At 39.9% G+C, this 22582-nt stretch overlaps 1 protein-coding gene and 1 pseudogene across 1 annotated transcript; one reads left to right on the top strand and one right to left on the bottom strand.

The window, feature by feature from the left end:
* Positions 1 to 6270: 6270 nt before the first annotated feature.
* On the top strand, positions 6271 to 7475 carry LOC118997985 (protein SET-like; annotated as a pseudogene).
* Positions 7476 to 8610: 1135 nt separating this feature from the next.
* On the bottom strand, positions 8611 to 12989 carry KLHL9 (kelch like family member 9). Its single transcript, XM_037061891.1, has one exon. It carries the CDS (start codon positions 12409 to 12411, stop codon positions 10558 to 10560), a length of 1854 nt encoding a protein of 617 aa, XP_036917786.1. The 5' UTR covers positions 12412 to 12989; the 3' UTR covers positions 8611 to 10557.
* Positions 12990 to 22582: the final 9593 nt, after the last annotated feature.

Raw genomic sequence — 22582 nt, 5'->3', positions numbered from 1 at the left:
TTAAACAAAATCACCAATTTGAATCTTTTTTGTATTTTGCATTAAATCCAATTTCCAAAAAGAGTTTTAGAGGTTTCAATCCAAGTCTAGTCTTTTCAAACAAAAGGAAATGGCTTTTTTCTAAATTCATAACTATAAATATTATCACATGAATGATTTTCAGCTCTAATTCTGAACAATTCTTTACACTGTTAATTTTCATAGAAAGTCAGGTTGCCTCAGACTTCTGGATTTTCTATTCTTTTTTTCTAATCCTTACCCGAGATATTGTTTGTTTGTTTTTTAAAGTTTGTATTTACTTATCTTTAGAGAGAGGGCAAAGGAGGGAGAAAGAGAGGGAGAGAAGCATCAATGTAAAAGATGCAGGAGAAACAGTGATCAGTTGCCTCACCTGCCTCCAACCGGGGACCTGGCCTGCAACCCCGGGCATGTGCCCTGACCAGAAATTAATCTGGCAACTTTTCTGTTTCCGGATGACACCCAATCAACCCACTGAGCTGCACCAGTCAGGATTGTTTGTTTGTTTAATTGATTTTAGAGAGAGAGGAAGTGGGAGAGAGAGAGAAATATCAATGTGAGAAACATCAGTTGGTTGCCTGCCATATGTGCTCTGACCGGGGATTGAAGCTTCAACCTAGGTATGTGCCCTGACCAGGAAAGGAACCCCTAATGCTTTGGTGTATGGGACAATGCTCCAACCAAGCCACCTGGCCAGGGCTAGATTTCTCCTCTTCAAATGGTAGGTGCTGTGATCTGAATGTTTGTGTCCCCCCCCAAATTCATATTTTAAAATCCTATGCCTGATGTAATGGTATTAGCAGGTAGGGCCTTTGATAGGTGCCTAAGTTGTGGGGGCCCAGACCTCGCAAATGGGATTACTGCCCTTATAAAAAAGTCTCCAGAGAGATCCCTATTCCCTTCCATCTTGTGAGAATACAAGAAGTCTGCACAAAGAAGGTGCCTTACTGCCCGGGCTGAGGCCATGATCAGCCTCCAAAACTGTGAACAACAAATTTCTGTTATTTATAAGCAACCCACTCCTGTATTTTGTCATTACATTCTGAACTAAACTAAGGCGGTAGGAATGAGATCATCTTCACCGATTCAGCTCATTAGTAACTGGGCTCTGTCTTATTTGCTTTGTTATTTGCTTTTTTTTTGGAGTCAAGGATGATGTCCACGTCTATTTTGAACGGAAGGATGATGGGAGCCATTTTACATAGAGAAAACAGGAAGAAGAGGAGGGCCTAAGGGCCAAAAGGCTGAAAGTACATATTCAATTTTAGACATGGTCAAGGAGATATTCTAGGGTAGCAGGTAGAAATACGGGTCTAATGTTTGGAGACATGATCATGAATAGAGACGTACATATGGAAGTCATAATCATGGAGATGACATTTGGAACTATTTGGGAGGCTGAGACTGTATGAGCAGAGAGGATGAAGTGCAGCATCTAGCTTAGACTGTTGAGGAACACTAACGTTCCCTAAGGTGACAGGGTATGGTCAACTAAGAACAGAGAGGAGGGGCAGAAAAGCAGGAAATGATGGCATAGAAACCAGATAGAGAAAGGTCAGATTTACACAGACGATGTGGTCAATGTCAGATGCTTCTGAGATGTCAGTCACAGCTAACTGACAGTGATCTCTGACCTCAGTAAGATTTAGCTCCTAGTAAACCTTGGCTGAGCAGTTTCAGCAGAACAGAGAGGCTGCAGGCACATTGCTGTGAGTGGAGAAATGAGCTGCATGTGAAGAAGTAGGGACAGATCTTGCAGAAAACATTCAAGAAGTTTGGGTATGAACAGAACGACAGAAGCAAGACAATACATGTGGTTGTAGGACTGGATAATGGTCATATTTAGGATGAAGATGAAAATAAAGTACGTTTAATGTTGATCAAATGCAGCTAGTAAAGAGGAAGATGTTATACAGGAGAGAGAGGAGGTAGCTAATAAAGCATCGGCACCTTACTAAAGCGCTCCCTGCTTCCCCGCCAAGGGAGTGCTTCTCAAGAACAAAGCCTTCCAGAAGTGTCTCTGCGTTTGTTGTCAGAGAAGTTTTGCACTGTGAGGAATGCACCATCGTGAGGCTTAAGATGAGTAAGAGGGCCTGTGGTGTATCAGGTGATATAAGGGCGGAGTGTGAGACAAGGTGGGACTGGAGAGAGGCCACACTTGCTCTTCTCAGCAGATCGGTTTTATCTTGAATGTTTATCAGTCTCCAGGATGTGAAAGTGTGTTCTTTAAATTCATGTGCTTTCATATCCCTAGATATTACTCATGTGTCCTCGGGGATACCAATGTCTAGGTTTGAATATTGTTGTATGATGAAAACCAATGTTCTATGGTTTCAGTTGCTGTTACTTACCTAGAATCTCTTTCCTTTGGAACACAGATAAGAAAATCAAATATTTCACTTTGAAAGAAATTAAGACCTGTTTCCTTCTACAAGACAATCCAAAAGTTTTTTTAAACATTATTTTTTTCACATTATTTTTTGCAATGAAAAGACTTTGATCCTTTAAACTGCAGTTGACATACAATGATACATTAGTTTCAGGTGCAGAGCATAGTGGTTACAGTTGTAACTTAAGCAGTGATGCCCCTGATAAGTCTAGCAGCCACCTAGCCCATAGTCATCACAATATTATTGACTGTATCCCCTATGCTGAACTCGATGTCCCTATGATTATTTTGTAACTAGCAATCTGTACTTACTTTCTTCCTTTTTACTCAGTCCTTCTTCAACCCCCTCCCATCTGGCAACCATCAGTATCTATGAGCTTGTGTCTGTTTTGTTTGTTCATTTATTTTGTAAAACAATATTTATTCTTTATTTTTTGAAAAAAAAAAGAAAGCCCTGTAACCAATTGTTCCCTAATCATGGCCTGGTCTAAATATTTACACCATCCGTTCCTGTCATCAATAACCAGTTACAAGGAGGCAGTGCAAATAGCCACTTGCTGGACTTCATGGACCTGTGAGAAACAGTGAAGTTCAGCATCTCAAGATTCAACCTATTTTTTTCTTTAGGTCCTGACTTTTCCTCCTACAGAAAACTGGAGAGCTAGCCTGGAAAGTTATAAAATACTCTTTCCCCTATTTTCTAGCTTAATTCATTGACATCTACAGTGTATCTGTATACATGTGATATACGGAAGGTTTTGTGAAACCTGTTTGTGACTTTCTCGTCTGGAAAAGGATAGAGAGATCAAACGAACAAACAAACAAACAAGCCACACCCTGCCTGGTGAGGTTCAGAGCACCCGATGTTTCTCTCCTTTCCTTCCCCTCCCTCTAAAAAATAAATAAAATTTTAGAAAATACATATTTTAAAATACCGAAGTAAACATTTCGCCTAGCATTAAGAAATAAATGTTATTACTGATTTCAAATTAGGATTTTATATTGAATATGTGTTGATTCATGATTTACTATGAATTAGAAAGTTTTTATAAATTGCTAATGTGTTGACTTCTAAGTGATATACTTCCCAAATAGGATAAGGTTGTTTGAGTCTGTAGAAATCAGGCCTGCTGCCTACCCACACATACACAGATTCTGCTGACTGGCTGTTGGGTGAAATGAGGCAAAGAATGATAAACCTCTGTCTCTATAGCAACAGTTTTCTGAAAGAGAACAGGAAAGAGCCTGAATACTCTATGGACTTCCAATTGAAGGGGTGGTACATGATGAAACATCTGAGATCAGGTCACAGATCTTGGTTGCTGTCATAGGCTTTACACTCATTCTAAGATTACATGAAATATAACCTTGTTCCTTCAGTTCTATCTGGAAAAGAAATACCGGGGTATGTGCACTCTAGATATCCCTCAGAAGGCATTATTCAGAGATGACCTGTTCTCAGTTATATGCCATTCTGAGAGAAAGAATGTTTAACGTATAAGGATATTTTTTTCTGAAACAGTGTTTTGGAGAATGAGGAAATGGGTAGTTCTGTCACTCTTAAAGTTCTCATAGCCAATGAGAACTTTCTTTGAGCCCATGGATGGTACAAAGAGGAATTTGCATCAGCTAGTCCAGAAGTCATTGTGTACCATGTGTGTGCGCGCTCATGTGTATTGCTGTCTGGGCTAGATGTAAGCTATGTGGACTAGACGAGACCTATGCGATCAGAATAGAACTCTAATCCCAACATCTGCATGGGAAAACCAATATAAATAGCTCTTAGAATATCATGTTTCTCAGATTTACTTATACCTAGACTTATTGCATAATACAGTCTTTTACTGTTGAAAAGATTTACTGTGTATCTTCATGAGGCTCTGTACCAAAAAAAGAAAAAGAAAGAAAAGGTAATGGGGAATCCACTAAAAAAAAAAGAAAGAAAAAAATGTAATAGTAGATATAAATGCTTAGAGTCCTAATGAAATATTGCAGATTTTCAATATTCAAATTATATTATCAATAAAATCAAAGCAATTTAGACCTGCACTTTTGTGACAGCAAAAAACAATTACTCTCTTTGATTGTCTGACCCAGGATATACACCAAAAGTTACCATAGGATTTTTTATATTTTGTAATTAAGTATGATTTGAAGTCTGAACTTTCACATATGATATAAAAATTACTGCTGGTTTTCATCATTACGATTTTGTTTTAAAAAGTTACACTTTATGTAATCTATCTAAATAAGGATTTTGAATTTCAACCAGTAGATGACAGAGTAACATCAGCTCCTAGAAAGTGGTTGCTCGGAGACTGTTACCAAGAGAATAATTACCTATCATTAGTGCAGTTGCTCAAGAAACTCGCCTTCAACACTTCTGCAGTGTGTGCAGTCACCTTTAATGAATATCTATGTCTTTTTGTTTTAACTGTCACTCAGTCATTCAAATATACACTTAACAATATATAAGAAAAATAAGGAATCAAAATCCTGGTAGGAAGAATTTTTCTAAAATTTCATTTTAAAAGTAAAGTTATGGAATGTCTGATGAGGTCCTATTGAGAAGAAAATAATAATAGTATCACTCTGAGATGACCATTTTGAAGGCTTATTTTTTTTCTCATTATTAATTCCAGAAATATGCTTAATGTCCAAAATGCGTATTTGGAAAATAATCTTTTACTACTCTTGCCAAATTGCTTTCTAAACTATGCTAACTGATAATGCACTTAGCAATATAAGAGAATGCTTTCTAATCCAACAGTTGGCAAAAACTAAGAAACAAACTCTTCAGTGTCTGAAATGAGGAAAATTGCCACCTTGATAAATTTTGGTAAGTATTTGTGATAAAAATATGAATCTCTTACTTCAAGACTCCCAATTAATGAGAAACAAGCAGATACTTCATGAACAAGATCAAGAACATCTCTCTTTAACTAAGGAATTCTAAAACTGGAATTATCCCTATTAAAATACTTACAAGATACAATGTCTCTTGTAACTACTATGATTTTGCTGGAAGAATTAACCAATGCTTGAAGTTATGAAACAAATAATATGAAATACAGTTTTTATACTCTGTAGGTAATATGATTTTTAAAGGTAAAAACACAAGAGAATCCACACCAAAAAACTGTTAAGAATCAATGAGAGTAATGTTGCACTCAAAAACCTGTAAGAGCCCTGACTGGTGAAGCTCAGTGGGTTGAGCGCAGGCCTGTGAACCACACAATCACGGTTCGATTCCCAGTCAGGGCACATGCCTGGGTTGCAGGCCAGTTCCCGGTTCTGGTTCCCGGTTCCCAGCAGCGGACGCATGAGAGGCAACCATACATTGATATTTCTCTCCCTCTCTCCTTCCCTTCCCCTCTAAAGATAACTAAATAAAATCTTAAAAAAAACAAACCTGTAAGAATCAAGGGAAGTCCCAACAACAGAAAACATGGAAGACCATGTATTTTCTTACTATTGCAGTCAAGTTTGGAATATAATGTGAAAACAAAATCCCAGTTGAAACAGCAATCTATATAACCAAGACAACCTCAGTAAAAGATCATTGGAACTGAAGGAAAAATACCCTAAATTGCCCATATAATAAATTAAATTTTATTATATGATTTTAAATAACTTAAAAATTCAGTGAGAAAGTGAAGATTATTCAGAAAGTGGCGATGGAATAATTAGATGGTAACTTGGAAACATTATTAAATTTTATATTGGAAGTTTAGAAAAATCATATCCATAATCACAAAATACTAGGATAATTATACCATCTCATAATAAGAAAAAATTAAGAAAGCATTTTAAAAATGACAAAAGATTTCTCAGAGCATCTTCCAGCCACGCAACTTCCCTTCAGTCTGATTCTGCAACTTACCTCACAGCATGGCCCCCAAACGCCAGTCTCACTTCCACCCCAAAGAAACTGAAGCCTCTTCCTGCCCTCAAGCCACAGAAGTTAACCTCTCAGACTTGCCAAAGGAAGGAAGAAAAAAAAAAAACCAGCAAGAAACAACTGAACATAGTGAAGAAGCACAAAATAGACAGACTTAATGAAAATGCCAGTGGGGAGATTCTGAAAGTAGAAGAGAAATATTACAAACTCCATCAACCATTTTTTTCAGAAGAGATGAATTGACCGCCCAAATCCTAACTTTTGGGGTAACATTTGTCAACCATTAGAAGTGTCTGCACTGCTTGGAGAAGAGAATGAAGAAACACTGCGTTATCTGACAGGAGTTGAAGTGACAGAATTTAAAGATATTAAATCAGGTTATTACAGAATAGATGGTTATTTTGATGAAAATCCTTACTTTGAAAATCAAGTTCTCTCAAAAGAATTTCATCTGAATGAGAGTGGAGATCCATCTTCAAAGTCCACAGAAATCAAATGGAAATCTGGAAATGGAATGTTCAAGTCAAACACAGAATAAAGCCTGAGGCAGAGGCAGTAGGAAGAACCAGAAAGCTTTTCTACCTGGCTTACTGACCATTCTGATGCAGGTGCAGATGAGTTAGGAGAAGTCATCAAAGATATTTGGGCAAATCCATTATAGTACTACTTGGTCCCTGATATGGATGATGAAGGGGAAGATGATGAAGATGAAGGGTTGGAAAATACTGATGAAGCTGATGAGGATGAAGGTGAAGATGATGAGGAGGAAGATGAGGAAGAGAGAGATCATAATGGAACACTGATGGCTTCCAACCTTCTTTTTTAATTTTCTCCAGTCCCTGGGATTGGGTTGCACTTTTTTTCCCCCTCTTATGCTCAGTCTGCCTGTTTTTGATGTCTCTTTTGTCTCCTTTACACAAGGGTTGTCACCTTATTTGGGAGGAAATGTACCTTAGGCAGAATATACTGGGAAAAGAATCTCCGCCCCTTTCTATTCCAAGTTTATTGTTATCTGTTCCTACCTTGACAAAACCTTTATGAAATCAACACCACAGTGCTCTGTGGGGAAATAAAACTTTTTTGCTTCTTTAGCTCTGCTGGAAGCTGGAGGGTGCCAGGCCCCTATGTAGTAGTGCATAGAATTCTAGTTTTCTTCTTTTCTCTGTATATTGGGCTCAGAGATTACACTTACACTGTTTCTATGGACACAGTGTAAGTGTGTCCATAGAAACACAGTTATGTGCTTCTAATATGGACAGTTAGCACTTACCGACATGTATCTACTTGTTTAAAAAGGGGGTTGTATAGAAGGTCAGCAAAGGTGAGTTTGAGATGTTTGGGTGGATTAAGTGGGCATTTTGACATGGTTTCTCCTTTGGCATGTTTAATTGTGATGTTTAATGGGCATCCTTTCAATTTAAGATGACACTTTGAAAGTAAAATTCTCTCCTAACGATGACTTGAGCCCTGCCACTCAATAGGAGAATCAGCAGAATCTATAGGATCTTATTCAGAATTTACATTTCTGTATTATAATTTTGTCCTGTTTACTTTTATATTTTCTTTTTGTCTCACTGAAAAGATGATGCTGTTTTAAATGTTAAAAGTGTAAAAGTTGCTTTGTTGGAATAAAACTAAATGCGTATACACACACACCAAATAAACAAATAATTTTTTTAAAATGGCAAAAAGAAAACTAATTTCACTATGTTACCAAAAAGTTTCACGTTAAGACATATACTGAAAGAGAAATGATGGGAAACTATATGCTGTAAATAATGATTAATATTTTTACTAAAATAAAGATTTTTATAAAAATCCCTCTTCATTTCAATAAGAAAAGCTACTTAACAGGAGACAAAGAGTTAATGCCACCTTTGCATGCTAAGAATTAGCACCGAGGTCCAGGCTGGCATAGCTCAGTGGATTGAGCACGAACCTGTGAACCAAAGGGTCCCTGGCTTGATTCCCAGTCAGGGCACATGCCTGGGCTTACAGGCCAGATCCCTGGTGGGGGGCACACAAGAGGAAACCACACACTGATGTTTCTCTCCCTCTACTTCTCCCTCCCTTTCCTTGTCTCTAAAAATAAATAAATAAAATATTTTAAAAAAAACATTAGCACTGACAAAGCAATAGGATAAAGGGCAAGGTGTCACATCGGTAATATGTAAAAGGACAGCAAAATTTTCTCCAAAGGTCAAAGTGCAAAAAGGGTGGACAAATTTGATCTTGAAATTTAATTGAATGACCCTGCCTTTGGAAAACTGTAATATTGAAGAAAAAAATCAATGCAAGAAAATGCCAGTTAAATTGTATTTATTATATAAAGAGATCATGTAACTTGGTATGAAAAACAAAGCAACTCCAATAGTTACTACAAAGGCAAAGGACATGAACATCTGATCTTAGGAAACACATTCAACTTCATTAATAATCAGAGAAATGATTGAGATGCCATTTCTTGCTTATTCAATACATAAGGTTAACAGCAATTTCTACATTTTCTATTTACTAAATGTATCCAAATGTGTTATTTTTAGTAATAAAAAATTAAATCATTAAAAAAACATAAAAGTATGAAAATTTCTGCCAATGCAGAAATCATAAAAAAGCATTGAAATGAATCAACACTTGTATGGGCAGTAAAGTTCAGATCCCTGGGAGCCAATTCCTTTTGCCTTGGTTCCTGAGTTTTATTATGGGATTGTCAATAACAATAAGGCTGTTCCTGATTTACACTGTGACAATCTCCCAAGAATAGGGATATATACATACATATACATGTAAGTAACTGTATGCATGTAAAATTTTTCTTCAGGTAGATATTCCAGGAAAGTACTTCAGAATTACTCACTACAGAGGACTCCTATAATTCCATTTGCTGATAAGGTCCCATTAAGATCTTCCCCTGTGGTTCTCGACCAGAAGGGATATACTTGATATTCAAGATGTACTTTAGTTCTGCCTGCAAGATAGCAGTGCCTGAGGCTTTCTGTAACTGGCTCCGCAGGGAATCTGAAATTGGTCCAGTCCTTTAGACATAGCTAAAAGGATATTGTTCTGATTTGATGCAGAGCAGAGTGTATCTACTGCCTGCTCAGGTGATAACCTACATGACAGCCGTGAGGAAGATCAGGATGCACTTGGGCTGGAGCAGCTCCAGGGCAACCAGCCAAAATCTAATAATCTTATTAGCATGACTAAATTGGGAGACTGAATTTAAAATACCATAGCTTTGTTCAGCATATTTCTTTCTTTGCTTTTATAAGTTTTACTGAACGAAAATGTAGAAAAAAGCAGAGCTTAAATTTACTAAGCAAAAGCAGTTCTCTGAAACCTTAACTTAGCTAAATAATCTATATAAAAGCAACTCTACAGAAAATATACATGAAGAAAAAGTAACATAAGTTTTATCTGAAGTAACAACTTAGTCAAATGCTAAACTTGGTTATCAATTTAACATAGTACTTATCTATTTCAATTCGGCATATCTATATAGACATTTACTCTCTGGTACTGAATTCCCATTTGAATAGAAATAGCTGCTTGGTAGAAAAACTTAAATTTAAAAACAATTTCCCTCTACCTGAAATGCCAATCAATTTAAAAACTAAATGTGTATGTATGTATATGTATGTGTATGTATGTATATGTATGTATGTATATGTGTGTATGTATGCACGTGTATATTCTCTCCAGAGATACAAACTCTGCCTTAGAGCTATACTGACTTTTTGAGTTAATACATTTGAACTTATTATTCCTCCTGTCTACCTAAGAAATTTCACATAATTCTGAATGCACCCACACAATCTGGTGAGTTGGCAGCCATGTCAAAAATTCTTGACAAAAAGGGAAGTAGCTAACTATATGTGATGGCCTTTTGTTTATTATTTTAGGTTAAGCGGGCAGCCTCCCTTTGATGTTTTGCAGTTAGATGAAAATTTCCAACTTTGAAGCATGATGAACATAACCACACACTTACTACAATCACCTACAATTTCACTTACATAACACCACAAAGAGACATCTAACATTTTTCACGATCTTTTTACATTTGTTAAAACACCTATGTTGAATATTTTCAGAATCCATTTAAACATCTGATAAACATACTGAGCCAAACAATACAAAAAACGTCAGTTACCTTTTCATCTAATAACTCGACCAATCATTGGAAGATACAACTAAAGGGGAAATACCAGATCAACCTCTATGCACTGCAAAGATGTATATCACCTTAGTCCTAGGAATGATCTGAAGGTGCTGAAAGAGGCGATTCTCTAGAAGGTGACCCAGGGTTTTCCTCCGGTGGAAAAACTGTGAGAGTACAAGCTCGAATGCCACCAAGCGACTCTGGAAGATCAAAAACTTTATGCCACTCATCCTTTTCTGGATCATATTTCTGGACAATTTCTACCATACAACGATTATTCCAAGAATATCCACCTACAACATAGATTTTATTTTCAAAGACAGCAACTCCAACATCACTTTGACCTCTTAACATAGCAGCAATTGGTGTCCACTGGTCAAGGGTTGGTGAATAATATTCACAGCTTAGAACATCATCATAATCACTTGTTCCTCTGAAGTGATTGCCACCAATGACATAGAGCTTGTCTCCAACTGTACACATGCAATGCAGCCCTCTGACTGTAGTCATTGGAGCCTTCTGTGTCCACTTGTCTGTATCTGGGTCAAAACACATAAGCTCGTTTTGGAAAGTGTCATGCGTAATTCCTCCTGAAATATACATTAAGCCTCCATATACTGTTCCTGCATGGCCATAGTGGGGTTCACTCATTTTTGCAACGTAGCTCCACTCATTCATTCTTGGATTGTAACATTCTACTGTGGCCAGTTCACCAGCTGCACTTCGCCCACCAACAGCATACAGATGTCCTTTGAGGGCACTCAAATGGAAGAACGTGCGCTTTTCATTTAATGATGCAACCTGCATCCATTTATTATACCGAGGATCAAATCTGAACACTGTATCGACAGCCGTTTTTCCTTTTGTATCATAATTACTTTGACCACCAACTACATAAAGAAAGTTTCCAATGACAGCAATGCCGTGTTGGTAACGGGGGGCATCCATGGGGGCTAACGATTTCCACTCTTGTGCCCTCTCATCATACATCCGCAACTCCTTACTGACCACCAGCTGCTGCCTTAAAACGCCTCCTAAAGTAACCAGGTGCGTTGAATCAGAGCGAATGGCCGTTCTATCTGACTGCATCACTGGCTGCATATATGGCATCATTTGGTAATTACTAGCTTCCAAAAGCAAGTTCACACAGGTATTGTCTGTTCTCATGAAATCTACTGTCTGCACGTAATTGATGAGGTCCTGTGGTGTCATTAGTGGAAATCGAATATTCTTCATTAATTTTGCAGCATAGTCCATCCGAGGGTCTTCCAACCTGAGCCAGCGACAGGCAGCCTTGAAGAGCTCAAGTTCAGTACAGTGCTTAAGGCTGTTACTGGAAAGCACAAAGGCAAGACGTTCGAAAGGGAGTTTTAGGAACTCCCCAGTACTCAGTAATGCAGGAAAATTCTTCAGGATGAAATTATTGACATATTTATCCACTTCTATAAGATTATAGGTGTTAGCTATTCGCCCAACTTCAACACAGTTATCTAAAGAGACTCCTGAAATAAGAAACACTTTACAGAAGTCCAGAACAGGTAAAATTTGTAGAAAGCTGGCAGCTTCGAGTGTGTCCTGAAGATTGTCCATATTAAGAGAAAGTTTTGCAGTATAAATAAAATCAATTATTTTCTTCAGACCAACCTTGTTCACCCCATGAAGCTTAATGCACATTAAGTCTTGTTCTTTCATTCCACCTGTGAACATAGCCTTGAAATAATCACTAGCAGATGCCATCATAGCTCTGTGAACAGGAAAGATTTCCTCTCCATCACCTGGCACCAGAGTCACATCACAAAGCAATCCTTCTATTCTAAGCTGATCAAAGCCTTGCAGTACCACAGAACTGTGAGTATTGCTGGTAAAAAATCGAGTGGTTCCTGCTTTACAAGGCTGTAAATGGGCAGAGACGCCCATTTCTCCGTTACCAAGAGACACTTTCATCGGAAAGCCTCTTGCACAACGATGTATGCCGGAGTAAGGGGTTAAAACCGGAATGCTTTCAAGGAAACGAGGATGTCCAAAGAGCAGGAGAACTCGCTTTCCTTGTTAACAGCAAAGAGTCACGTGGCACCCCTCAGGCACACCAGTCAGTTATCCACTTAAAATTGTTGTGCACCAGAAGCACAAAGCGCTGTGGACCTCAATTCTGACTGTTATGCATCATCATCTGAAGGCAATTAGGTAACCCAATTCACCTTGTCCGGCGGCTTTTGCTGCTGCTCTCCGAGCGGTTCCGTTTGGGGGGGAGGTGCCGCCACGTACTGCAGCTCTGCAGCTCCACAGCTCCCCAGCTCCCCAGCTCCCTCGGCAGCCAGGCCGCGCACCCCAGCTAACCGCCGGTAGAGTCCTCCGTTGTCACCAAAGCGTTGCTGAGGCTACGGGCCTGTCACGGAGCAAGGGCCTGGAACACCGGCCTGGAACAAAGGGCCTAACCCCGAAAGCCGAGCCAGTCGTTCCGGAAAGGCGTAGTCCCAGGATCCCTCGGGCTAGGAGCGGCCGCAGCAACTACTGCGGCTGCGCTGCCGCTCGATTCGTCAGTGGGCGGGCGTGGAAGAGGGGAGGGTGAAGAGTGCGGAGACGCGAAAGGCGGGGGTGTGAAGCGTAGCTGAGCTGGGCAGGCGCACTGGGTTCCTGGGGGCTCTTGTATGTGTGGCTGAAGAAGCGGAATAGCTGCACGTATTTAGGCTGCACGTTTGGTGTAAACTCTTAACAGCATCTGAGCGCGTCACACTGAATGTATACTTTTCTTTCAGATTTACACTTCCTGGCTTCTGGCTTTTGAATAATAATGAAATGCAGCTTTTGTGCAAATGGAAAGGAAACAAGGCCAAAGTGTGCATGGTGGAAGATGCTTAAAATTTTTCCTCTATAAAAGACTTTATAATTTATATTGCATACCATTTATTGGATACCTTAATTATAACTAGTTAATATTTTCAAAATTTTAATAATTTAAAATACATACCATTTGTCTCTTTAAATGCTAAACTGACACCATGCTATGTAAATAATATAGCCTATATTTTTTACCTTGCAGTGGAATTTCATCATCAGTAATTTTTTCATGCTTTTGTTTTCCACTCACAAATTTTTAAATGACCACACAACTGTCAGCAATTATACATAGTGGCAGTAGTTTCCTTTGCCCACTATTTATTTCTGAATACACATCTTCTTATTTTACATTGTTTTGTAGAATCTTTAATAAAAATAGAATTTGGGAACAAAACTCCAGTTTTTTCGGATAAATTCTAATGGCAGAATACTGATTCAAGACAAATGTTTTATTTTAAAACAATGTCACCAGCAATATTTGAGTGTGCATGTCCCTCTTGATCTTCTCTTTACAAATATTTTATTAACTTAAATTTCTTCTTTATTTATTAGTAAATTTAAATTTGGCATGTGAATAAATGTATACTTTGACACTTTCCACAATTTGAAGTTATTACTATCTTTTAAATTCTTTTATTTTTTTCATGCATGTGCAAACTAACCAGAATAGAGCTATATTCTTTTTTATACTCCCTATTTTTATGTAAAAGGTGGCTTACCATATTCACTGTTCTGCATATTTTTTTCACTTAGAAATCTTCCTGTATTAACAGAGAATGTCTTTATGTTTTTAGATAGTTGTATTGTTTCAGAAATTATTTAGGCAGCCTCCTACTCATGGACATTTAGCTGACTCCACTTGTTTTCTGTTGTTTCTGGTGAATGGCAGCAAAGTCCAAGAAGGCCCAGACCTCTTCTGTCCTCTGCCAGATCCTTCAGCAGATCTTCACCCTGTTCAGCATCAGAGGTTGATTGGAACCAGCCTGGAGAAATTCTTTGCTGGACTTTATAAGTATTGGGAAGTCCTAGAGACCTGCTTGCTCTCGGAGTTGGGGATGAAAGGACTGTCCTGAGCTATGATGACTTCGTGCTGGACCTGAGGAGGTACTTCCATGGAATCAGTCTCTCTATGGAAAAGAAAGAATAGGAAAACTTCCTGCTGTATCTGGGATGTTCTGAGAGGAAGAAAATCATGGAATAAGACCTATGCTCTTAATGAAACATTTGTTACAGACCTATACAATTCATCATACTCCAGTATGTTAGTCATTTCAAACTCTTTTTTCTGCCTTTATAATGAAATAAATTAAATTTGTCACAACAATTTCCCAAAATTCAGATTCATGTGCACAGTGCACTAGTAAGCCAAACACTGAGACACTGGTGCTTGGAGGTAGAAGAAATTTCAATTTGGCCAGAGCTACAGGGCAGGGGAAAAAGATATTTCAAGTCCGTCTTTCTCAAAAAGCAAAAGTAGGGAGGTTTTATGTGGCTAGGCAGTAGAGGAAGGAAAGTTTCAGGGAATCAAGGAGAAAGACTGTGTTTCTTCAGAAATAGATAACATTTTGTGCAACCAGACTTCTGGGCATCAGCAGCTGGTGGCAACTTTTATTTCTTCTGTAAAACAAACTTATAAATTTTCCTTGTGTCTCTGGAATTATCTTTTCCTTTTGACAAAGACATAGCACACATCAGCAATTTAAAGTTTTATTGTGAGAACAAGAGGTGCTGAGTTGAAGAACCAAGATTCTGCAAAAATATCTCATAATTGTGCATCACAGACATTATCTTTAAAGCAAAAAGCAGAAACTGGACGTCTTGTGACTATTGCCATTAAGCATCACTGTTTTGTACTTAACTAGCTGTATTTTCTATTATCTCAAGCAAAGTGTGCTTTTAAACATTTCTCCTGGAACTTGCTTTCCAGGAACGCCTTCAAAACATGACTAACATTTTCTTAATCTTTGGCTACAAGCCATGTGACAACGAAGCAATGAAACATTCAGTTACAGCCTATATCTATATCTCTAGGCCCTATGATCTAATACCTACATATGTTTATTGTTAACTGCCAGCTTCAGTAGTATTAAGCTACTATCAGTTAATAAGGGACACCAACTTATCACAGACAGCCTTTTAAAAAACTGATCTAGATTGTCACTAAACAATCTACTATATTCATTATATTTCAATATTTTTCTTGCATATCATGTTCAACTGTACATTGTGTTAGTTATATACAGTGCTCTTCTTTATATTATAAAGTTATTTTCTTTATTTGAAGTTTTACTTTCAAGTCTTTTTGCATTTATTTATTTTTAATAAGTCAATGCTAAGACTAATTTTGCACCTTCAACTGAAGGATGAAGATGCAGTTCATTCATTCATTTCATTTATGCTATATATACTCTATATGTAATACTTAAGTAACTAAACCACAGATTCTATGACTATTTTCATAGAATAAAAAAGTGGAGAAAGTAAAAGTGCCTGCCCTCTCATAACTATAGAAAGTATAGGCCATAGTTGCTAAGAGAGAGAAAAAACTATACAGTACAGGCCCAGACACTCCCTGGAATGACTGGCAAAGGGTTGGCAGGATTCTCTTCCTTCACTGTGTAGCCTTTAGATTTCCGTTACCAGACTGAAAGCATCTGTTTGCCTGCACGCATCAAAGCCTAATAAGACACAAACAGGAGTTTGTGTCCAAGAAAGTAAGGACTTATTAAGGAGATGGTACCATGTCCAGAGTCACCGGTAGCTCATGCTCAAGGACCTGGATCCTCAGTGGCTTCTAGGGGATGGATTATATAGGGAAGGAAATCATTAGTCATGGTGACCAATGGAGTTTGGGTCATGATCTCTACCAAGTAGTTGGTGCTAGGGTGGGGGGTAATTGATCATTGCATCTGGTCCTGCTGTCAGCCATGGAGTTGCTCTGTCTAATTTTGCAAGGATTTGTTCTGTGAGATTGTTTGGCTTTCCTGGGTCCAGACCTAAAACACAGTTGAGGTCAAGATATTATCTTTTACTCTGTTTCATTAGTCAACAGACCCAGGACATTGTTCCTAGCACTACTGATTGTTGAGCAGAAATGCATTGTCCTGAGGTCTTAGTGATTAAGCGAGGGAGAGGAAGGTGAATGAGTCAGGGTGCTACGTGAGGCCAGTTTGATTCAAAGGAGAAAAAAATCAAACTAAAAGGCCAGATTAAAAAAATTAAGTTTTTGCAGTGTTACATTTCTTAGCAGAGGCTCAGCAGGAAGGACACATCAGAAAAAAAGCAGTTGACCGCATTGAATGTCCCTGTCACATTCTAAACCATTTCCCCAGGCCATTATTCATCAGTTTCCCCACACGCTTTCAGTTTATAGTTAGCAAAACTGTTAAAGCTTTGGCTCTACTTGCTTCACAAAACAGAAAAAGTGTGGTGATTTAAAGATGGCCACAACTCCTTAGACACGTTTTGTATTCCTTATCCCCTTAGGGGACACTGTGAATGCTATGGCCAATTGGTTTAGCTCAAAATGCATTCACAAGTAATTTGATAAAGTCCTATAAAAACTCTGGGAATTGGGCAGGGCTTGTCACCTCTCAAGTCTGAGCTCTTTGTATGGCATCACACTGTTCCCTTTACCCTCCTCTGTGATACTCACAGGAGTGGGCCTACTCACCTAAGGGCTAAGGTCAAGAGTTCCTGCTAGCCTGCCCTAAAATGCTTGCTATTGGGATAACTGCCTTGGGATTGACAAAAGTGAGTCTTGTCTTTAGGATGCCATTGTTGTTCTTCCCTAGAAAGACAAGAGCCTGGAGTCCTTCTTTAGTGAATTAGTTGATAAGATTAGTGATCCAGAGATTTCAGGGATTCACAGAGAAGCACCAGCTTTTTAGGCAGGTTTAACAGAAGTGATAGAACGGAGCAAGATTGGGCTCAGAGTGGAAATTGGGAATAAGGATCCCGTGTTTCTTAGAGACGTATTTGCTGATTTAAGGCTAGGTGTTGAGAGGTGGCCAATGATATAAAAGACAGAAATAACTACCACTTGGTAGTAAAAAAAACATTCAATACACCTGAACCTGAGTTTTCTGCTGTCCACCTTCCTGAGCCTCCATATCCCTCTCTGTGAAATGAAGATAAGCGCCCCTTCCGGGATGTCTCATGATATTCTGAGAATCGAGAGGAATTATGGGTGCATGCACTTGGAAAAACTCAGAGTGTCCTGCCCCCATTAGGCACTTTTTGGAGGAAGTAATGTGATGGAGCTGAAGGACCTGTGAACTAGGGGTCAAAATGCCTGGCATCCTGCCCTGACCAGTGTGGTTTAGTTGCTTGTTCCTCATCTCATAGTGAAGGGTCACTGGTTGGATTCCCTGTCGGGACATGTGACTGGGTTGTGGATTAAGGGTCAGGGCATGTGCAGAAGGCAATTAATTGATGTTTCTCTTTCACATTGATTATTTCCCTCTCTTTCTACCTTCCTTCTCCTCTCTCTAAAAATAAATTAATAAAATATGCAAAATGAAAAAAAGTCCTGGCATCCTGCCCCACCTCCACCTCTAGCTATGCATTAATCACCAGACAAAATGCTGATCTGCTTCCTAAAGTGAAGTAATAGTTGCAGTGCTATCTGTGCAGAGGTGAAGTACCAATGGAGAAGCTTGTGGGAAGTGCGATGCAAACTGTTACTTGCTGTATAAATGCCAAGCTGATTAGGATTACAACTCACATGCCTTCCAGGCACACCCTTTTAATTGAATATTGTCTTATTTATGGACTTTGATCTCTTCAAAACAACCTTCATAATGATTTTGTCATAGTTCATAGTGGTCTATTTTTATCTACAGTGTGTACACACTATCTTTTAGTCCACATAACTGGCTCCTCAATACCTGTTCCCTCCCAAATAAACAGCCCACACCATTCCCAACAACCTCATCATCTTCGCCATTGTCTGGTCTAAGCACCAGTGTGTGTCAAGTCCTCGCCACAGAAGCGTGTGGCAAAGTCTGCTGGGGGTGGGGGTCTGGACAAGACGTCCTTGCCAGACTGTCTTGTCCAGTTAGGGGAAGGATAATCCGCTCTACCTCTCGACACTGTGGGGCACGGCTACGCCGCTTAGAGGAGCAGTGGCACCTGGAGTCCCTGGTGGAAGCTGCTGCCTTACAGTGGATGCATCCTGGGTGTGGAGGGGAGACTTAGAAAGAATCTTAGACTCTTGAGAATCATTGAGCTGTTCAATCAGCCATCCCTGGAGCCATCCTATCTCTAGACCCCTTGCATCCAAAAAATAACGAATTTCTTTATTGTTTGAGTCCATTTCAGAAGGTTTCTGATGTTGCTGCAGCCAAACACATTTTAACTAAGAGACCTTGTAATTTGACCAGTAAAGTTGCATAATCTTGGAAGTTAGTTTTCTTTATTAATATTTTTGTGACAATAACTCCCATTATCCCTATTATAAAAATGATGGTTATTGATAATAATAGACTTGGCAAAGATGGAAATATTTAAGGGAGGAAATGCAAACTATAATGATCTCTCAACTTGGAGAAAGCCACAGCTAACATTTTGGTCAATTTCTCCTTGGTGTTCACTATAACGTGGTTTTATTTGTTTGAAAAGATTGGAGAGAGGAGGAGGAAACTCACCATAGACTTGGCTATATTTGTGTCCTTCTAGAAGGAATGCTAAAAAAGGATGGGGGCAAATTTGTGAAACCTTGTTGGGAAGGAATACCAAATAGTGCAAGGTGTTTAGGAAGAGAGGAGTGGAGAGGAAATTCTGAGAGACAAAACATAATAACCTTTATGATCTCCCCAAAAGTTAACTATGCCCCGCTCTCTGGCTTTCCTTGCCATGGTAAGGAAGTGGGGTGGGGGTGGGGGGCTTTCCATTTCTACTGCCTTCTCTTCTGCAGGCCAAGCCTGTGGAGACTAACCCTGATCCCTCTGTCTGGAAGAGACGAACACTGGAGCCAGCTGGCGCCTCCCGGATTTTGAGCAACTCATCCTGATGAATCTCAGTGTGTCATTAATGAAGATAAGTAAGAGCTATGCTTCCAGGAATCAGGTCCTGAAACTTACATAACACTCCGAATTCAAAGAAAGGCAAGAATTGCAAAACTTCGTTTATAGCAGAGGTCACAAACTAACGGACTCTGAGCTGTGTGTGACCCCTACCTACATGCATTTTGTTGGGCTGCAAAGTACTGAAAATCAGGAGATTTGAGGTACATGTGCAGATTTCACTGTCTTTTACTTTTTTAAATATGAAGATATGGCAACATTGAACTTGCACTTCAACATAGGAAGACAGTAGCTGGAGGTGACTTGGCTGCTCCTTCATCCAGGACATAATGCTTGCATGTTTACCACACACGAGGTGTGCAGATACTCACATCCCACCTGTTCTACTTATCTCCATGACCAGCAGCACCCCTGTTGGAAGCATTGGAGTTTTCATCCTGTAAGGTCTAGTCACCTCACTTGCCAGATTCGATCAAGTAGTACGGGCTCCTGAAGGACTGTGTTGAAAACGATTCTGGGGTTCACTAGAAAAGAACTGATACTGATTGTTGGTATCTGCCACGGGCAGCAAGTGGGGGGTCATTGTCACCTGGAGTCTAAAGGTCCTCCACTAAACAGTTTGAGAAGACTTGTAGAACCTCTTAAGTCAGGGAGAGAGTAGCTTTCAGTATACTTTTGTAACAGATATGGAATAGGGTCCAGAACTTGGGGTGTCCAGGAATATAGGATATCCCCCCATAAATTTGTCTGGGGGATGGGAGACATGGAACAGGGCCATTCAGAATTACTTTGCATATTAATAACAACAGGCATTACTATTCATAGTAATGCTGAATAGTTTGCCTGGGCTAGGGAGATGGGCATGACTCTGACCCATGACGTAGATGGGAGGCAGCTCCCGCCATTATAGTCCCTGTGCAAGAGCTTGGAGACAGTTCAGTCCACACCACAGGGCCACTCCTGCCCAGGCTAACTATGGCAGCCAAGAAAGGCAGAAAATAGGGGAGTGCTAGCATTGCCAATTGTGGAGGGAGTTGGAAATGGGGTTACAAAGGAGGATCCAGGCCAGGATTTAAACTAAAAGGTGAGCAGCCACGCACATCAGGACCATGTAGGTCAAAAAGGGGTGGAAGGACCTTCACTGGCCCCTGGCATAAGGCGGTGCTATGCAGTTTTGGATTAAGAACTGGAGATCGCAGTGATGCTGCTGATGGTGCCAGGAACCATGGGAGGCCTGCCTAGCCGGGAACGGATTGCTGGGAAGAACTGGGAGAAGTTAGCCACAGACTTCTGTTTTGTTTTGTTGTTTTCCTGAAACGTGGTACTTCTGACTGGCATGCTCTGAGACTGGCCTGACTGGGCAAAGGGGAAAGGGCAGGACTATATGTGTTTGTGGGTGTTCAAAGGGAGTGAGACTTAATGGCAAAATTCTGTCTTTACTCTAAACTTGTGTAGCTTTTAATTAAACAGTTCCTTTCCTTTTTACCGAACTCGGGCATGGACAGCCACAGTTCATATCAGCCACGAGCAATAGAACCCAGAGCAATAGACCCATGGGGGTTCTGTTACAGTTTGGAAGAAGCAGTGGGCCAGGCTACCTGAGGCAGGATGGTTGATTATTCCAGTTCCCAGTTTCTTCACCTGCAAGATGGGGCCAGTGATCCTTTCCCTGCCTGCCTCTCAGGCTCACTGTGGGAGTAAAGCGAGATGCTATGTGCGGAAGGGCTGGGATAGCCACCACAAGTGCTGCTGTTGTTGTCCTCTTGTATTGGCTTAAAATCCTTCCTGCAGGGCACTCATTGTTTAGGAAAATTTGGAAGTGGGCCTGTACCCAAGATAACTTACAGAAGTAACTTGTATTTGTTTTAGTTTCTGAGTTGCTAAGGAAGTTATGTAATACAGTTTTCTTTAATGTGAATGTGGACTGGCCTGTGTAGATCAGTCTACGTCTGTGTGAGACCTATTTCCTGATCCCACAAAGTCAGTGTGGGGAGTCAGCTCAGGTGCTGTGATCATCCCGTCCTCACTTTTTATTAGGTAAAATAATAACCGTAGAAGTAATAAAAATAGCAGATATTTTCTTAGTGCTTACTAGTAATGAAGACATTTCAGATGAATTATCTCATTAACCCTTGTAATATATTTATAAGGTATTTATTGTCCCTTCAATTACAGATGAGGAAACTGAGTATCATAACTTGTCCATAGATAATGGCTATAAAATGACAGAGCTATGATAATTATAACCACAGCTAATGCTTATTGAGCACTTACTGTATGCCTGGAACTACCCGGAGTGTTGACATGCACTATTTCCTTTGATCTTTGAGGAAACTGGGTTAGGTACATATCTTCTTACATGCTGGGAACTCCCCTGCCTAGTTTCAGAAGCTATAAGCCCTGATGGCTAAGGCTGAGTCCAGAGACCTTGGGACCATAAGCCACTAAGGAGACACTAAGCCACTAAGCTTATCTTCCTGGCAGGGGTGCCACCTCTGCCCCCTTTTACTTCACCCTGCTTGGCCCTGGGTGGGGGGCGGTGACTGGTTAGCCAATGATGGTAAGATTCCTCAAGGGAGGGATGAGTTAAGACAGGCATGGTCAAGAAGGGGTCCTCAGGAAAGGACTTGGGAGAGCTATAGAAAAAGGGGGTGATAGACCCTCACCCTTCAGCTTTGACATAGCCTGAGTCCTCATTCTGTCTGTAAGAAGTTCTCCTCATTTCTTGGCTGCCTTACTTCCACTGCCTGACTTAAGCCTGAAACAATGCCAGAGGGTGTACAGCCCTGGGCAGGAACAGGAGGTTCCCTGGGGCGATCAGGACTAAGAAAAAAATGCATAAAATCCTGTGAAACCTGCTTTGCTAAGAATGCCCTCAATTTTCTGATAAGGGTCCAAGCATAAAACAAGTTTGCTTCCCAAAGTCGTATAGCCCTTTAGCTAACTGACCCTGACTCAGAATAAGCCCTCATAGTTCTTTGAATGTTATCCATTGTTTGATCCTTACTTCCTGATGATGAATGAGGACCTTCCTTGATGTAATGCTCCCAGAAAGCAATGAAAGCCTGTCCAGGCAGGGGTCAGGGCCCTCTCTCTCACTCAGAGAGTGGCCATGCCATCCCTTTTCTCTACAGTATTTCTGCAGTCCATGTGAATTTGTTCACTGCATCCACAACACCATGGACACTGCTGGCAAGAGTCTACATCACTTATCCATGCTTTTATCCCATGAGAAAACTAAAGTTCAGAGA

The sequence above is a fragment of the Sturnira hondurensis genome, unplaced genomic scaffold, assembly GCF_014824575.4.
Source record: "Sturnira hondurensis isolate 20B ecotype Veracruz unplaced genomic scaffold, ASM1482457v3 Scaffold0013559, whole genome shotgun sequence".
In the NCBI taxonomy this organism is placed as follows: domain Eukaryota; kingdom Metazoa; phylum Chordata; class Mammalia; order Chiroptera; family Phyllostomidae; genus Sturnira; species Sturnira hondurensis.
This window is presented reverse-complemented; position numbering and strand designations above follow the sequence as displayed.

Coding starts and splice junctions, on each gene's coding strand:
- KLHL9 (XM_037061891.1), bottom strand. CDS start 12,411: ATGAAAGTGTCTCTTGGTAACGGAGAAATGGGCGTCTCTGCCCATTTA.